General features: G+C 41.5%; 1 protein-coding gene across 10 annotated transcripts in view; it reads right to left on the reverse strand.

Annotated features, from left to right (window-relative positions):
• Positions 1 to 18,670, reverse strand: part of TANC1 (tetratricopeptide repeat, ankyrin repeat and coiled-coil containing 1) — a 245,557-nt gene that overhangs the window by 128,673 nt on the left and 98,214 nt on the right. For all 10 annotated transcript variants that reach the window (XM_061135350.1, XM_061135357.1, XM_061135354.1 and 7 more), the window contains exon 4: positions 5,538 to 5,738. In XM_061135350.1, coding sequence (XP_060991333.1) covers positions 5,538 to 5,738 — 201 coding nt within the window. The remainder of the gene's footprint in view (positions 1 to 5,537; positions 5,739 to 18,670) is intronic.

Below are 18,670 nucleotides of genomic sequence, written 5' to 3' on the forward strand. Positions count from 1 at the left end.
TCTGTGCGCAGACTGCGTGATCGCCCGTGCCGCCCTCCACCTCCCCGGGAAGGGGCCTCACAGATGCACGCGTGCACAACCTCCAGCCTGCCGCCTCCCCCGTGCATGCCACCAGAGCACAGAGCCACGTCATCTGCAGCTCATGTGTCAACAGGGTGCAGACGGAGCAAAGCAGGCTGGCACCAGCATGGGAGAATGTGCTGGGGTGGGAGCTGGGCTGAGGCCAACCTCTGCCAACGACTCGCACGCTGGGGTAAGTTTCCTACGGAAGAGCCTCTGTGTCTCTATCTGCAAAGGGGCCTGCCAACCCGCACCTGCCTACCAGCCCCCGTGATCCATGCACGCAACAGAGACCGCGGCCGTCAATACACCTGGAAGCCAGTAGACTGTTAGCTCTGACTATGACCTTGATCTGACTCAGCTGTGATAGTTCCTGTCACAGTTCCACAGAAAGAAAGAAAATGGAAATTGAGAAGTGCAGACACAAGGGAAGTTCAAAAGAGGAGGGTTATAGAATGACTTCTCTCAGCCTCCTCTTGCTACTTAGTGGTCCACAGCGGGGCCTGACAAAGCAGTGACTAGCACCATCCACTCAAGACTGTTTTCAGAAGATGCTGACTTCAGAAGGAAGCCTCTCAAAGAAAGCTAGAGGCAATGTGAAGTCAATGCAGCGTTTTGTAAAGTGACTGCGCAGAACGGACCAAGAATTTTTAAAAGTGCAGTCCATTTAGTTCAATACTTTCACTTCTGGGAAACTGTTGCTCTTGGGAAATCAGATGTATATAAAAATTACTTAACAAAAATATTCACATTGGAAGTTCTGGAGATTGGATGCACAACACTGTCAGTGTATGACCAAATTGTACACTTAAAAATAGTTAAGATGGGAACTTGTAATGTGTGTTTTATCACAATGAAAGATCTACAGGCATTTAATAGCAAAAACAAAACATCTTGACTCAATTTTTTTTAAAAACTGAAAAATAGTATAAATATAAAACAGTAAGAAATGAGTTAAAAATCAATTATAGAATATTGAAACAATGAACATCAAATATCAAGTTCTTCAGGCACACTGTACGTGCTCGTGATATAATATTCAGGAAAATGACAGAGCACATGTGGTACTGCGTTTAGGAAGAATTAATTAAAAAAAAAAACAACTAGAAAATCAAAACCCTAAGAATGATCCTGTCTCTCCACTGGGATTTCCAAATTCTCTACAATAAACACTCCGGCGGGGTGAGAGGAGGAGGGCCTTGGTAGACATTAACTCATGGTCCAAGAATCAAAGGGCGGAATGACTTCCACTTTACGGCCCGTCAGCTTTGAGGTTCTCCCTTAAAGAAACAGACAGCCTGAGGGGATTTCAGAACTGCTACATCAGCTCTGTCAACTGAGACAGAATTGGGACTGGACACAGCAGAGGTGCAAGGGCAGCAGAACCCCCATATGTTCCAGGATCCCCAGGGGCTGCCTGAAATCACAGAGTACTGAACCCTATATATACTGTATTTTTTCCTATGCACACATATCTATGATAAAGTTTAATTTATAAATTAGGCAAAATACAAGATTAATGACAATAACAAACAGAATGGGATCTCTCTCAAAGTATTTTATAGTAAAAATTTAATGTATTTCCCCTCTTACCTAAAGCACTCATCACATGCTATGGTTGTAACTTGTGCAGTTTGATGTGTGAGGGCAAAACTAGCACCCGTTTTTTTCCTTCCTCACAATTTCACGTATAGAAAATTAGTTCTTACTGCAGTTCTTAGCTACTTCAGCAAGTGATTTTTTTTCATTTCTTATTAAGTCAAGAACCTTCGCACTTAAAGGAAACTGCAGAGCTTCTCTTCAGTGTGTCTGACCAGTCAGCATCACTACTCTTGAGCTTCGGGTCCATTATTAAGTAACATAAGGGTTGCTCGAACCCAAGTACTGCAATGCAATGCAGTGACTAATGGGCAGGACACACACAATAGAGAGTCAATTCACGTCCCCGGCAGGACAGAGCAAGATTTCATGATGTGATGGCACACAATTTAAAAATTATGAATTGTTTACTTCTGGAATTTTCCATTTAATATGTTTGGACACCAACTGACCAGAAATAACTGAAACCACAGAAAAAGAAGCCACAAATAAGGGGCAATGCCTATAATCATCACTACCCAGTCTCCCCATAAATATGAGGATTAGAAAAGCAATATCACCCACTTTTCACCATCTGCTGTTTCACCCCATTCACAGTAGCTTAAAAAGTCCCTTCCTGCCTCCTTCTGACTGTTTCATAATGGGCCCAAAGTGATCTGGGAAAATGTAATCCAAATATAAAGGCACAAAAGATATTACTAATAAACATCCACAGGAAACGGGCTTTGCTCTTCTCTGGAAGACAAAAGGATGCATTACAAATATTAATGAATTTTTAATCCAAAAAGGCTTGCAACACCACAGAACTACTTTAATGGATACTGACCCTTGTTTTCATCACCAGAAAATTTACTTCTCATTTAGCAAAAACAAAAACTTTTGAACAGTACTCGGGAAACTGAATCTTCCAACTAGCAGTGAAAAAATACAAATACTGTAGAGCAACACGAAAGAAGAGTAAATAAAAATAACTGGCAATAGAATTGGGACATAAACTCAACCACATGAAATGCAGGGTCCCATTACTTCAAAGTTAATGACATTTTCTCTGGTCCAGGATTCTTGTGACCTAGGAGCTGATCACCAAATGTACTAGTATACACACCTTCATTATTGATACAGGCTGTGTGGAGTGCCTGTGACAGGAGTTTCTAGTATTTGACTTTTGCTAGAATAATAGTTACAGTCCAGTAGTTTCTTGATGAGCATCAATTAGTGGAGTTTTTCTGTCTAAACAGGTAAAACAGGTTTGGTTTTTGGTTGGGTATTTTTGTTTTGGTTTGGCCTTAAACAGAAGAAAGAGAAGGGCAGCTAATCTTACACATGAGAAGAGAAGTCATGGAGGTAAGTTCAGAGCTGAGTCTGAAAGATTATGTGCTCTTGAAGCACAGCTGGGAAGGAAAAACAGAGGGGATGGGGTAGGTGGGGGCGGGGGGGGTTCTCTACCTATGGGCTCTGCTCACACACTGTATTTACTGTATCATTAGCAACAATAGTGCTAACTTTTCAAATAGATGGCTATTTTAAAATCCAGTGCATGTTCACAACCATATGTCAACTATTTTTATAGGCAGGTAGAACATTAGGGCTCTGGATAATTTTCCAACAATATGGTTTAAACAGAAGTCTGTGTGTGTTTAACACTGTGGAAAAATGTTGTTTACTGTCTGATGTATTCTGAGTCACTGCCACTTTTAAGCAAGCATCTCTGCCCTCAACTTTCCTTTTTGATTAAAATTACCAAGATAATGAAACCAAATAATCACTGTGAGACATGAGTTTGCTGTTCACATTTGGGCAATCATCAAACACTGCCCCACCAGAGAAGAATGCACTTAGTGTATTTAATTATCATTTGAACCAAAAGCATCTAATATTTCCTTCATTCCATTAAAAGGTTGAATTTTGCAGAATTAGTTATTCCCTTCCATTTGTAAGGCCCTGCAGAGAACATATTAGCAGAAATAAATTTATTCCTATAGAGAAAAAACAAACTTTGAGATATTTTCTCAAAAGCTAAAGACAGCTAATTTGGTCAGGACACAGGAGACAAAGTCTTGTCAGGGATTTCTCTGCAGGTTTGCCTGTAGCCTCAATGAGACCCTTCTGGGTCTGACCGTTCTTGCCACACTGCCCAAGCTTGTCATGCCATTCATTGCTACCTGATGTCCCCAAGAAAATGCCACAAGGTAAGTAAACAGTAATTGTGAAGTAATGAATGTGTTCGCTAACCTTATAGTGGTAATCATTTTGTAATATACATATCAAATCATTTCATTATATACCTTAAACTTACAATGTTATGGGTCAATTATATTTCAAAAAAGCTGGGGAAAAAACATTTTAAAGTCCCGTTAAAACTAACCTTGATTTTTTATCAATAATAATATTTCTGAAATATAGTATGCCCCAGAGTTTCTCAGGTGTTCACTAATCTTAGGGCTCAAGAGGCATCAATTCATTTGCAGCAGCACAGACTACAGGAGGGAAACCTCTAGAACCTGGCTTCTATAGATGAGGTACACTTGGAGAAGACATCATGCATGCTTTCAATCATTAGACATAAGAAACATACACACACTAATTCAAGGAAAAAGGACAAATGATGAAGCTAATAAGAATAAAGGCAAAATGCTGTGCACAATTTGTAAAAAGCAGTAATTCCAATTGGGTAACTGGCGAAAGGGGCAGTGTGGGAACTGGGATTTGAAACAAGCGAAGAAATCTGACAAAGAGATACAGCAGTGGGGGGAGGGCAAAGAGAAGCAAGAAAGGACATTCCAGGAATTTCCCCAAATACTGATAAACAGGTCAAATTCCTTGGCACAGGAAATCACTTCATACCAAAAGGTTTCCAAGTTCCAGCTAATGACTGGATTGTAAACAATGCTGTCCAAAATAAGAAAGTTCTATAACAACAAAAGATTTTTGGACAATCACCAACTCAACAGCACCAATGCTAACATTCAGAACTTAAGGTTTACCTTAATTTTACACCCCCCTTCAAACTGCAAATATCCACTACATGATTTAGAAATAATGCATATAACATATTGAGGAAATTAGAAAAACAGATGCCAATTTCACAGTCCCAGGGCATATTTTAGATCAACTCCAAACATGTCTAGTGTGTAAATGTAAACAATTCTTACACTGGCACATGATCAATAAGGCCCCATTTTATCTTGCCCTCAGTAAACGAATACTCAGAAAACCTAAAAGAAGATCAAAGAACTTTTTAACTCCAGGTATCAACATTTTGGCAAGCCTTTCCTCACATCTGATTAAAGTTAAGTAACGTTTGGGTTATTACTGGTAAAGTAAAATGCAAAAAGTTACTAATAAAAAGGGAAGCCAAAATACTTCAAATAATCTATAAGTCCCTTGTCCTACCACTTTACAAGGCTGAATTTTCACCAACAATTAAATTTTATAGCTGTTCAAATGCTGGATGATGTAATCAAGGAAAATACATCAGTATATAATGCTAAGCAGTAATAAACAGACTGTTCTCAGATTACACTTGCCAAAATCCATAACTTTGTAAACATACCACAGAAAGCTTAGATTATAGCATTTCTCTAATTTGTGAACAAGAAAACAAAACTGTTGGTCAATGTTAATATTGATAACATGAATCTTTGTTAAAAAAAAAGTCCAGTCCAGGCAATCAATATGGTTTACAGATAGGTTGAACTAAAGAAATCAATCTATCCAAACAATCTTTAAAAAAAAAAGATCTCCATCTTCCAGAAGTTACATTAAAAAGAATAAAAACCTTCTGCTGAAAGATTTCTTGTAGGCACTAGCTTTGCCTAATTCCAACACACTCGCTACTTATATAACCAAGAAGCTAGTTAGGGCACTCGTTTGTTTACCTGGGGACTTTTTGGTTGACCTTGACGGCACAGAGTGAGACTGTCGAGGCAGCAGAGGTGATGAAGGCAGAGACATGGAGACACCTTTAGCCAAGCTCACCCTGTAGGCATCCTCTGCCACTGGAAGGCTGCTCACAGAAAACTCGCCACCATGGCCAGGGGGCAGGACTGGAGGGGAAGTCTCTGGACCAAAGTCACCTCCTGGAGTGGAGAGAGAAAACCTTAGCTTAAGCCACAGATGCAAGTTTAATTCCCAAGAACTACATTCTTAGAATTCCCATATGCCATATGTGTGTGTTGAGTGTTTTTTTTTAATGATTTTTTAAAAAAGATTCTCCTCTCATCCCATCCACTTCACACTCCCCAGGACAGAGTCTACCGTCCTACAACTCAACCAGCCCAAACCCTTAGTCATGAAACTGGAACCGTGGTTCACTGATGAAGCAGGTTCTCCTCAATATTCAGCCCCTTAATGAACTTAAGGACAGACAAGCTTACTATTAAGAAATTAAACATTCTAAGGCACACATATTTTAGAATGCAATTAAAAAGAGAATACAGGGAAGGGAATCTGTCGGCTAGGACCAGAACCTTAAAAAAATACAGCCAGTCCTCAAGTACTCAGATGTTACGCTTTCCTCCTTGACCCCGGGCATATACAAAGAAGCAACTGAGATGAGGCAAGAAGAGGAGATAAATTATTTTCCTGAAGATTAAAAGAGCATCTTCAAGCTTTGCATTATATACAGCAAAACTGGAAAGGTACAGAAAGTTTTCCACAAGCTACCTTGTCTCTCTGACAAAAGTTACCAACTGGTCCTTACCATGTCCTCCTGACTCCAAAAACCAAAGCCTGGATTTGAACTTACACCATTTATTTAGCCAGGTGGGAACTCAAGGTTTGCAAATCTTTACACACAACACTCAAAAAGGATGCAATCCTAACTGTCAAGTCCCCAAAGGCATCACTGTACTTGTTTTTCACATTAGGAGGCATGAGGAAGTAGAGAGTTACTCCCTCCACAGACCAGGAGGGAGTAGGGAGGGGAAGAGTTTAAAAAGGGCAAACATGCTCAAGCACTGCTTTCAAAGGCAACTCAAAACCAGCAGAGCTGTGAACAGAAAAGCCACAGGTTCCACAAGGCGTAAGTTGGCACCATCAGAAAGTAATTTCAGTCTCAGTTGGGCTAGCTATGCTTGAAAGGGTTTTAATAAAGTTGGGGAACTAAATATCCAAACGACCTATATTTGAAGAAATGACAAGAGTGACCAGGATACTCTCACCAGAATTTTCAAAAACAAGAACATTATACAAACACGTAAGACAAATAACGTTCTTGTCCATGAGGAAGGGAAGCATGCGGGCTGGAGTTAATGGAGCGCCTTACCTCCTAAGTCCCAATGAAGGCCAATACCTCCTCCTCTTACAAGCCCTGCCCACCCTGCTTCCAGAGTCTGCACTGTAAGATACCACCAGCTCCAGTTCCCATGACCCAGGAGCTAGTCTCACACCAACACAGACAAGAATGAAATCTTCCAAAAACCACCTCCTTGACGTCTTAAGCCAGGTCATGAAGCTTACCAGTTGCCTCCCTTTCAACAGTCTGGTGATAAAACTGATCTTAAGGCAGAACAGGAGATGCGCCATAACTTAACCAGCTCTCCCTGGGGCTGAAGGTTCACCATGCTGAGACTTGAAGGGACAGCTGTTTGCTCTGGTCCAATATCAGGCTCTCATGATCAGTCCCCCCACCACATTGGTCTCATCTTAGGAATGCTAACAGGTGCTGTGCCTTCAAGAATGATACCTGGTCACCTGATTCCTGGTTTGGCCAAAAATCCTAGAAGACACACAAGAACATGGAAGGCATCGAGGCCACAGCCCAGGGAGTTACATACATAGAATGTGGAGGGTCTTGAAGAGGCAACACTGGTTTTTCCATGAGATTTGAAGAGAGCTACCCTGCCCTGGGACTGCCCTTGCACTGCCAAAATCACCAGCCTGGAAACTCAAATGGCTATGGGGTGGCCTGATGGGAGCAGGCACTGTAAGAAGGCACTGTCTTTTCCTACTCACACACAAGTATCTCTGACCGAAAACAAACAAGCCCCAGATTTCGAGTCACCTCAACTAGATGAGGACACAAGATGAGGGAGAGATGCATCTATTACAACACCACCAGAAATAAAACCGTAAGCTGATTACCGAGAAAGCATTTATTTTCTTAAATACTTAGAATTCTTCAATGTGATACAAGAAGAAATTGGAGATTGAGGGGTGAAAGAGAATGAAAGCATTTCCTAATTACAAATTCTACCCATAAACTTTGTTTATATCAAGCAAAGCAAATATTTTCATTAACTGCAAGTCTGGTGGGGATGGGTTTCCAAAGAAAGTCATAACCATGAAGACCTTCGGCCTTCAGAGCAGCTGTGCTCCAGTACTTTGATTTTATGTGGTCTGCAATAAAACGGGACTTAGAGATGGGGCTGAGGGAGGGAAGGTTTCTATTTCAAGTTTACTTTGACATCTCACCATAACATCAGTCCCAAACATGCTGTTCTGTTGGTTTGTTTTTAAGACACAATTAAAGATCCCTAACTTCCAGCTTCCTTTCATCACAAAGGCACGAAGCAGAGAAAGCAGCTTTATGTATGAACAAGAGGCACAAACAAGTGGGTGATCCATTGGCTAAAAGGCTGGAGACAGCGCTCTGGAGTCTGGTGCTTTAACTGAATCAGACAAGGGGTTCAGGTCAAAGTCAGTCCAAGAGCATCACAAGGATGCCGACGCCAGTGCCAGAAAGAGAAAGTCTCTTAGGGGCATCCACAGGACTATACAATACTGGTTCTAGGCAACATGACACCAGAAATTCTCCAGTTGATTTAACATTTTCCAGCAGATGTTTAAAGAGGTTTAAGAGGAATTAAAAACATTTCACTGCAACAACCAGTACGCCTGGCACATTTCTTTTTAGCCTTGAAAAGATGTTTTTCTTTTAACTGTGACCTATTTTATTCCGTACCTCAATTAAGTGACAGGAAGCACACCTCAATCCCCCTTCCTGTTGCTGAAGCAGGAATGCCAGGTAGGTTGACGCATCCTCTCCAGGGTAGGAAAACCATACTATCAACTACCCGTGACTTACCAGCCCTCCTCCAGCTCCCCTGGCAGGTGTTTCCCATTTATTCACCATGGACACTCACATCCACCCCAACATGCTTTCACTCTCAGAGAGCATCTAATCCAATCGCATGAATTCACAGACAAGAAGCCAGGGCATGGGGGCTAACCGTGAAAAGCAAGGTCAAGGCTAGAACTCCCAAAGTCCCCCAAAGTGGCTGTCTAATGCTCTAACATACTCACTACTCTACATATTTAAGAACTTAAACTTTTAAAAAAAGGAAATACTCAAAACAGACATAGCTTTAAATGAGTTGATTCTATACAGGGTTAACACATTTTTTTGCAATAGAAGTTTAGGCTTTGCAAGTCACATACAGTCTCGGCCACACACACACACACACACACATACACACACCCCTTCTCTTATTTTAAAATCACCAACTTAAACACACACACACACACACACACACACACACACACACACACACACACCTTTTCTTATTTTAAAATCACCAACTTAAAAATTTCAAAAATAAAAGACCAGAAAGGGCATGAGGGTATAAGGTTCTTCCTGTTTGTAATACATATAAGCAAATATACATACATATATGTGTGTGTGTAGTAAATAAAAGCAAATACCCATACACATATTCTTTCACACATGAAAACTAAATCTAAGTCATAGTTTGCAAAGATAATAGAATTATCAAAGGGGACAAAGTCATCCAATAAGGCTTTCTAAATTGGCAGAAATAGCCTTTGATAATAGTTCTTTAATTTTTTTCCACTATGACAGACTGTGAAAAAGGATTTAAACTCATAATGGAAGAAAATGCAAACCTGGGAGATGATGAATGTTTAACGGCGGCTGTGCAGAATGGCCATGTCCAGCGCTAGAGATTAAAGTACATGGAGTGCAGGATTAGGGAAGGCTTAAAAAAAAACGAGGGCAACAAAGCCAGGGAGATGAAAGTAAAAGTGCATTTCTGAAAAGAGTAGACCTGAGAAAGGCAAGGGTGAGCTTAGACATCCAGGTAAATAGGTCTGCAGATGCAGGAAGTAAGATTTCCATTTATTGTGCCATTGAAGTGGCAGGATGGAGGAGGGGGGAATAGAAGCTTAGAATAAAAAACAGAAAAGATGTCTGTTTATCCAGTTCCAGAAAACAGGACTAGTGCAATACATTTAACTAGGGCATTAAATGTGTTAGGGCATCTTTTGTGCAGTCCTGCCCAGGAGTGCACTCATGTTTCTTAACCATATCTTCCATCATAAGGCTTTGTATCCATATAACTCATGTATATTTACAGAGACCTAGAAAATTGGAAAAGATTTCCTCCCACAGGATCCAATATCATTTTTGGAACTTTGAGAAGGCTCTCTCTGAAAGCTCTTTAAACCATTTTTACATCTTATAGGATCTCCCAAGTATCGAGCCAGAGCTGACTGTTAATGTGCATTTTCAAAAAGAAAGATTAATGTATTCAAGACAGCAATTTTCCAAAACACTCTTCACACAGTCATGACTAATTCTCAAACAATAGTGCTAAAAGGCAACAAAGCCGCTAACCCCAGAGCACAGAAAAATCTGGTCAATAGGACAAGTTTACCCTTTTGTCTTCAAAGCTCCAGAGGATTCTGAAGAGAGCTCAGTGAGGACTATCCTCACAGTTTTATTCTTAATACTCGAGGGTTACAGAACCATATGTACTTTATCCAGAAACAGATGAGTAACAGACTAGTATTTCCTCTCAAATTGTCCAAGTTTTCCCTTCAAGGCAGGCATGTCACCCTGCAAGGGAGTCTGAACTTTAAGAATACGTATGTGACCTCAGAAACACTTCCACTCCCAAGCCCCAGAGGGGTGCACTGTAACAGAATAAGTACTTTTTTAGATGTACTGTGTGTTAGGACAAGGTTTCAGGCACTTTATATCACTGTAACCACCTCAGGAAGCAGGTGCGGGCTGCCCTGGTGGCTCAGGGATAAAGAATCTGCCTGCAATGCCGGAGACCCAGGTTCAATCCCTGGGTCGGAAAGATTCCCTAGAGGAGGGCATGGCAACCCACTCCACTATGTTTGCCTGGAAAACCACACAGACAGAGGAGCCTGGCGTGCTACAGTCCATGGGGTTGCAAAAGAGTTAGACATGACTTGGTGACTAAACCATCTCCAGCAGAAAGGAGTTGTTAATGTTACGTCCATCCTTCAACAAGGAAACTGAGGCTCAGAAAGAATCAAGAATCTTGATCAAGGACACCAGCAAACAGCAGAGTCAGGTCTGAAGCCAGGCAGTCCAATCCAGAGTCCATTCTCGTGGTCCTGTTCCCCTAAGAAAAGGCTATTGAGATACGCCTTTCCACCATGTGTTGTTTAGTATACTTAACGGAAAAAGCCAAAAATAGTCTATGTAGGTCTACACGCAGTGCCGGGCCACAGTGAGAAGAAATCCATCCCTTCATCTATTTTCACTCTTCGAGCTGGCTGTTTAATTAGCTCCAGCACTCCTAGAACACTCCATTTGGGAGGCACCCAGGCCCAGGCATCATTAATTTCCTTCCAGTCACACCTTATGCTGTCACCATACAGGCAAAGCGGATCCAAGATAGATGTTTAGTCATCAAGCACCCTAAATAGTTTCTTCTCATTTCACCTCATACTGTAAGTGCATTAAATCCTGTAGCCTTTGGGCCTGCAGTCTCTGCCCAGGATGGAGGCCCTGATTGCCATTCCCACCACACAGGACACAGAGTCCTGCCACTCTGCCAGGCCGGGTGATGAAGGGGGCAGCGGGGCGGTTGTGGCCAAAAGCAATCTGGGTTCTGGGTTCATCTTAAATCTGCATGGATTCATTACTCTACATCTCCAGCATTCCCCACGGGTCCTGTCTAAAACTCCACACTTGGATTTTGAGATTTGCCAGGCCCACTGCACACGACTGGAGCAGCAGTTCCCAGCTCTCCTCACTGCCTCACAGAAGGGAGCCCAGGCCCTCACAGAGGAGGCCGCGGTGAGTGGTCAGGGGTACAGCACCGCCAGCGAAAGCTCCCCAGCTGATTCTCAGGTGCACCCAGGAGGGAGAACCGCTGAAGACCAAGGGACCACAAGAAAGCAGACAAAAAGATCTAAAAAGCGTGTGCTCCTATTACAAGATGGTGGGGGGCTGAGGGTGTTGGAGGGAAATGAAAAGGAAAAGAAACTCGAGGGAATATTCCATCATGCAGATGATTAAAGGTTTCCATTATTCACAATGTGTATCCTTCAGTGTGTATGTGTGTGCATACACACACCTGTGTTTGTGTATATACATGTGCATGCACACAATGTATGTTTACATGATATACACATATATACTTGTACACGCATGGAAGGTCTCTAAGAAGGACACACAGGAACCAGAGCAGTGGATGCTCTGGGAACAGGAATTGACCAGCTGGGAGCCCGGATGGGAGGTAAATACACTTTTAACTGGTTTATATTTTTTTTCTATGTGCATATGCCTCCTCTAAGTATTTTAAATTTGCATCCTTAGGATAGAGACAGAGGTGGATATGAAGATCTTAAGTCTAATGGGGCCAAGCACCACAGCTTAACTTGGCAAGTGGGAGAGATGAAGTTTCGTCTCATAAAGATTGCTCAAAGTGACAGTGTATGTGCTTGACCGGTCAGAAGTGGATGCAGGACAGGGGAGTAAGGAGAGCCCCATGCCCTGCCCCAAAGGGAGTCAGATTCTTGGCAGCTCCCATCATGCAGCACGTCTCGTCTCTCTTCACCCTCCACCCTGGCTACTTCACGTCCTAATCATCTCTGCTGCTGGGGGTGGAGTGTGGGCACACTCATGGATGCAGCTCACAGGATAATCCAAAGCCCTAGGGAAACACTGGTCTTCCCAGGTGGCTCAGTGGTAAAGAAGCCCCCTGCAAATGCAAGAACCGCAGGTTCGATCCCTGGTTCGGGATGATCCCCTGGAGAAGGAAATGGCAATCCACTCCAGTATTCTTGCCTGGAGAATCCCATAAGCAGAGGAGCCTGGCAGGCTACAGTCCACGGGGTTGCAAAGAGTCAGAAACAACTGAGTGACTAAATAAAAACAACAGGGAAACATGAGGTCTGTCAGGGGTAGGGCAGGATTGGGGGAAGGAAGGCTTGGGGTCTGTTAGATGGGGGGTAAGGGAAGAAGCAGAGGCTAAAAAACAAATGGAATGAGGCAGGACAGGACCAAAGAACAAACAGGGAAGAGGAAGAGGAAGTAGCCCATAGCCGAGTTGGGTGGAGGCAGAAGACAGGCAGGAAAAGCACAAACTGCTTCTCCAGGGATCTTCCCAACCCAGAGAGCAAACCTGGGTCTCCTGAACTGCGGGCAGATTTTTTACAACTGAGCCACCATGGAAGCCCTAATCTAGTATGACCTCAATTTAATTTGATTGCATCTACAAAGACCGTACTTCCAAATAAGGCCACTTTCACAGCTATCAAGTATTAGGACTTCAACATTTGCTTTTCAAAGGGACACAATTTCAATTCTCTTCTCCAAATACCAAAAGCCAATAAGCCAAAAAAGCATATCTTTTAATCCTGAGGGAGCACATAGCATGACCAAACCTCATAAAGCCAAACCAAGTTTTCTAATAAGTGCAGTATCAACCAAACAAATTCTCAAATACCTGTCAAAGGCTCTGAAAATGCACAGCCCATTTATCCTTTTTGAGGAAGAAGTTAACTTAAAAATCAAAGTCAACCACTCAACAGCGGGGACATTATGACTTGAAGGAAAAAAGCAATAAACTATAACTCAAGCCCAGCCCTCAAAGACTTCACTCAACTATCCCTCTTCGGCTTCCATTCCCTTTTCTTTTAGGAAATGTGTTTCTCAAACCATATCCTTCACCCCATGGTGCAGAAAGAATCTCTTACTTTATCTGATGACCTCTTAAAACAATAGTGCCTTGTGCCAGAAGTGGGTAACAATGGCTAACATTTTTGACATGATTGTGACATTGGGCAGAGAAAGCTCTCTTTACTGTTCCCCACCAACACCCTACCCCAAACAAGAAGAATATCACAGACCACCACCATGACCGCTTTCGTTGCCAAGGAACTGAAATTACAAAAAAAGAAAAATATAAGTTTACCATGTGATCATTTTTTCAAACACCTGGGATAAACATTTAAGCTAGTGTACACAATTTTGTACATGTCATATGATGACAATAGGAAAATAATACACACCACCAAAAATGAGAAGGAAATTTAATAAAATGTTGATGGTGGTTATTCCTAAGAGAGTGAGAAGTATCAATGTTTTTCCGCCTTCCTTTTACATTTTAAGGTTGACGTATGTTCTGACATCTTTATAATTAGAATGTTCTGTAAGATAAAACACACTTTTCCAGTAAACATTTATGTGAAACATAAATTTGTATCTATCTCCTTTTACTTACAGAGGTTTCCCAGGAAAAGCCCCTCCACTGGATACCTGTCAAGCTTCTGTCCTCATGAGTTCCTTTCTTCAAGAAGGAGGGCTCACTTTTCCTTTATCCAGCCTCTTCTAACCATGTCCACTGGTTTTACTTAACCCACCAGGCTGACCTGCCCAAACTGCCCACAGTCATCATTCTCCCAGGTTTTACCGATGGGGATGGTCCTCCTTGTTGACGGTTCCCACAGTGAAGTTCTGGACTGGCTTCCTGTAGCAGTCCTCATGTTGTCCAAGATCCAGTTCCTGACCCTATACAGTTGACCCTTAAATAACATTGGTTGAACTGAACAGGTCCACTTACAAATTTTTTTTTCAACAGTATAATCTCAGTATTATGCAATCTGTGGTTGGTTGGATGCATGGGTGAGAAATTGCATATACAGAGGAACCATGTAGATGGAGGGCTAACTGTAAGCTACATACAGAATTTCAACATCAACAGGGTCACGACAGCCCCCTTCCAGGCTGTTCAGAGGTCAACTCAGTACACTTCAAAGTAGTCAAAAGGAACCTCAAGGTGCTGGCTCTGTTCATATCTTTCTCTGTTTTTAACTCCCAAGTTCCAACCAATGAATCCTTCCCTTCACATACAACTGCAACCTGAATATACCCTCTTATTTGTAATGACATGGAGAACTCTGCTTTATACACAGAACTTTCTTGAGGGGGTCGGGGGGCTGTGACCGAAGAATGATGAGGGTAAGACCAGCACCTCCACGCCCCACATCTGTGTGACAGCATCCCGCAACTGTGCCAGAAGGCAGCCCTGGGGACTTCCCTGGGGACTGCCCTGGCACAATGAATAGCAATTCCTAAAGCCATTCTCTACCTCAGTTACACAGCTTGTACTGTCCTAAATACTGAAACTCACTTACCCTAAAGAGTCATATTAAGTACCCAGATAACACATCAGTATTTATGATAAGTTTTCTGTTTTAATTCTATGTGTCGGTGTTCACTGAATATATCCGCTCTAATGAGGATGATGATTAGGCTAGCCATTATTAGGATCTTACTTGATGTACCAGACCCCCTGCTAAGCATTTTATACCCAGTAGCTAATTTATTCAACCTATTCCATTGGAAGTAAATGCTGTCATTATCCCCCAGCTACAGATGAGGAAACTAAGGCTTAGGGAGGCTAAGTAGGTTGTCTGTAAGTGGCAGATCCAGATGTGAACCCAGGCATTAAGCACACAGAATCCTCAATCACAGCATTACCCTGACCTGCTTCCCCACCCACTGCAGATACCCTGACCAAGCTGCAGACTGTTCGGTGCTTAAGTGATTCTGACTATCACCCGCTGACAGTTTAGCAAGTCATGCTCCTCTGAATGATAATCATCAGGAACATTCTGTCAGATTGGACATGCTGACATTTTGGGGGTGGAAAAATAAGCGGAGGGGAAAAGACTTTTAGAACAATATCATAACCAGTACACCACCCCCTCACTGACTACTCAAATCCAAACCCTGGCAGGCCCCTGTCAGCAGAGCTGTCTGCCAACAGCCCTTGTTACAAGAGCAAGGGAGAGTGGAGAGACCAGTACCATGCATCCTGCTTCAACTCCTTACAAGGAAAGTGGGATCTACAGACATTTGGGAGAAAATGCCTCAAAGTTTCCAGGCAGCATTTAAACTTTCTCCCCCACAAACAGATTAAAAATACAGTGCAACCAACTCAGTACAAATTCTAGAAAGCAGCAGAATAAATCAATTGCGTACGTGTGGCTATTTATCAGGATCCCTTTCAGGCCTGTATTAGGGCCCAGGGAATAGGGGAGAGAATGAGATGACTTTTCACTCTCTGCCTGTCATTTTATTTGCTGTCTTCCTGCTGCATCATTAGCACCATCACCAAAACCACGACAAAAAAGAAAGAAGGAAAGAGAAAAAGCGTTGCTCAGTTTTTGAAGCAACAACCTCAATGACATGTCTGGTAAAATATCTTAGCAACAATGTCAATATTGTCTCACCACAGCTAACCATATTAACATTCCACTTTAATCATGATTTCTCAAATATAAAATGGAATGTGCATTATTCATTCATTCTCTGAGTATCACTCTGGGGGCAAAAAAAAAAAAAAACAGTTTTCTAACAATTTTGATAAAGCTGCATGAAAATTGAACACAACATTGTAAATCAACTATAACAATCAATTCAAATAAATATCTATCCTGGGATAAACCATAATGGAAAAGAATATAAAAAATAACATATATATATATATATATTAATATGTACAGCAGATATTAACACATTATAAATCAACCATACTTCACTTAAAAATAATTCAACATCAAAATTATATTCAAAGCTATTCAGTTTTGTGTATCTAACCTGCAAGTGTGAGAATAAGCAAGTGATGATGAGCAACTGGCATAAATACAGGGACCATACTGACAAATTACTTTGATCAAATCCCATCCCTTGTTATTTCTGTAATGGAATCCTTTCACTCATATGTTTGTATATCTATATTTCAAATTCATTTTTATAGGGCTGCCAGAAACAGTTTACTAGATAATGGAGGAGCTCCTTTTCCTAGGAATTTTCAAAGTCACAAACACATACTTCTGTCATGGCTGGCTGAGGCTGGCTCTGCAGAGACACAAGAACAAATGGCACGCCAGTGGCTCCCAAGCCTGGCTGACCACTCAAAAACCATTTCAAAAATATTATAGAAGCTTGGGTCCCACCGCTGGTGAGTGATTGACTAGGTCTGGCGGGAATCTGAATCACAAGTGCCCTCAATGAACCAGCCAGGTTTAGAAATCCCTGCACTAGGGCCTTCTCTGCCAAATCTGAGGAGAATACACAATCTCCTAGGTAGAACCCCTCGAGAGCACGCAGATTCTCTTCTCAGAATGCTGGTGGCAGATCCTTGCTGTTCAGATCTCACATTCCTCCCCCTTCTCCCTCCTAGCAAACACATGCCATCCCAGACATTTGCAGCAACTGACCCAGAGCACTCCACCAGGGCCAGGCCTGCTACACAGCCCTCTCCTCCTGCACCAGATGGAATGCCCAGGGTCATGCCTGCCACACAGATAAGGGAATGGAGAAGACAAAAATAATCTGAGATGCCATTGTTTACTAATGCCAAAAGGAGAGAGTCAAGGGGCAGAAACAAAGAAGCAAAAGTGTATAGAAATTACCATAAATTATAATAAGAGCCACCATTTATAAAATGCTTACAGTGGTCCAGACACTGTTCCAAGTACTTAACTCACCAAATCCTCAGGATGATCAACAGCCCTCTGAAGCAGATGCTGTAATCATGCCCATTTTACAGATGCAAAAATGTCAACAGTGAGGTTAAGCAACTTGACCTGGAAGCTGAACCTATGCAACCAGCTCCTATACTGCAGTGAACATAAAGTTTTGGAAACAGACAAACTAGATTCAAATCCTAGCTCCTTCACTTAGCAACTGTGCAGTCTTAACCTAGTTATTTAATCTCTACTGATAAGTTACTGTTTATAGGAGTTTGTCACACAGTTAAACATTGAAAAAGCAACAGTAAGCCTAGTACTGCCATATTTTACCCCAGGGAGTTCACTTCCTAGTTTTTTTCAATATTGAAGAAGAAAAATACCTCACCACTCCCTCACAACATCTGAGTATCAAAAAAAAAAAAAAAATCACTATATAAATTTAAATATCTGTATATTTTATTTTCTTGCTTAATAGGCATTTTCCAAAACCAGAAACAAAAGTGAAAGCAAAACAAATGCCCTTCATCATCAACATTGTGATGCCTGTTTTAAAAAAAATCTTCATTTCATTTGACTTTCATAATTATTCTATGACACTGATAGAGTGTTACCTTCATTTTATAGGCAAGAAAACTGAAGTTCAGAAAAACAAAGCAATTTGTTCCAAGAGAACTAGTAGGTATATTCAAACTGGAACTCTTACCTAAGCTTCCTGAAGCCAAACCTGTGCTTATCCATCTTTAAGATGCTGCTTCCATAAATCAGAGGGATCTGAGGTACTATCTGGGAGCCCAATAGCTATGGTAACAATTTAATGGATAGTGGGGGCAGGGGGTGGGGGTGGAAACCAGAATTTCTAATCTTCAGACTCTTAGAGCTAAGGATGTAGCTCTAAGAGATTTAATCAGATTAGCAGCATCAAAACTCTCACATAAAGTAGGGAAAGAAAGCCGATCTCCCTGAAATAATGACTTATAACCTCAGTCAGTTTTCAATACTGAACTTGCAGAATTCAAACAAAATCCTTCCCTTAATCCTGTCAAAAATGGAGTCTGAGTTAGATGAATCTTTTTAAGTTTTATAATTCAAAATTAAACATGACATGTTTCACTTGCTTAGAACTCTGGCTACTAAACCACCAATGGTTAACACCACTTACCAAAATATTAAAACACCTATTAAACTCAACAGAAAATTAGGTAAATGAATAGGCAGGAAAGAGACAGAAATGCAAATTTTGTTGTCAAATACTTATATACTATCTGCCAAGCATGGATTCAAGTAGTTTATAAATATTAACTCATGT

Source organism: Dama dama, chromosome 33 (genome assembly GCF_033118175.1).
Source record: "Dama dama isolate Ldn47 chromosome 33, ASM3311817v1, whole genome shotgun sequence".
Taxonomy (NCBI): domain Eukaryota; kingdom Metazoa; phylum Chordata; class Mammalia; order Artiodactyla; family Cervidae; genus Dama; species Dama dama.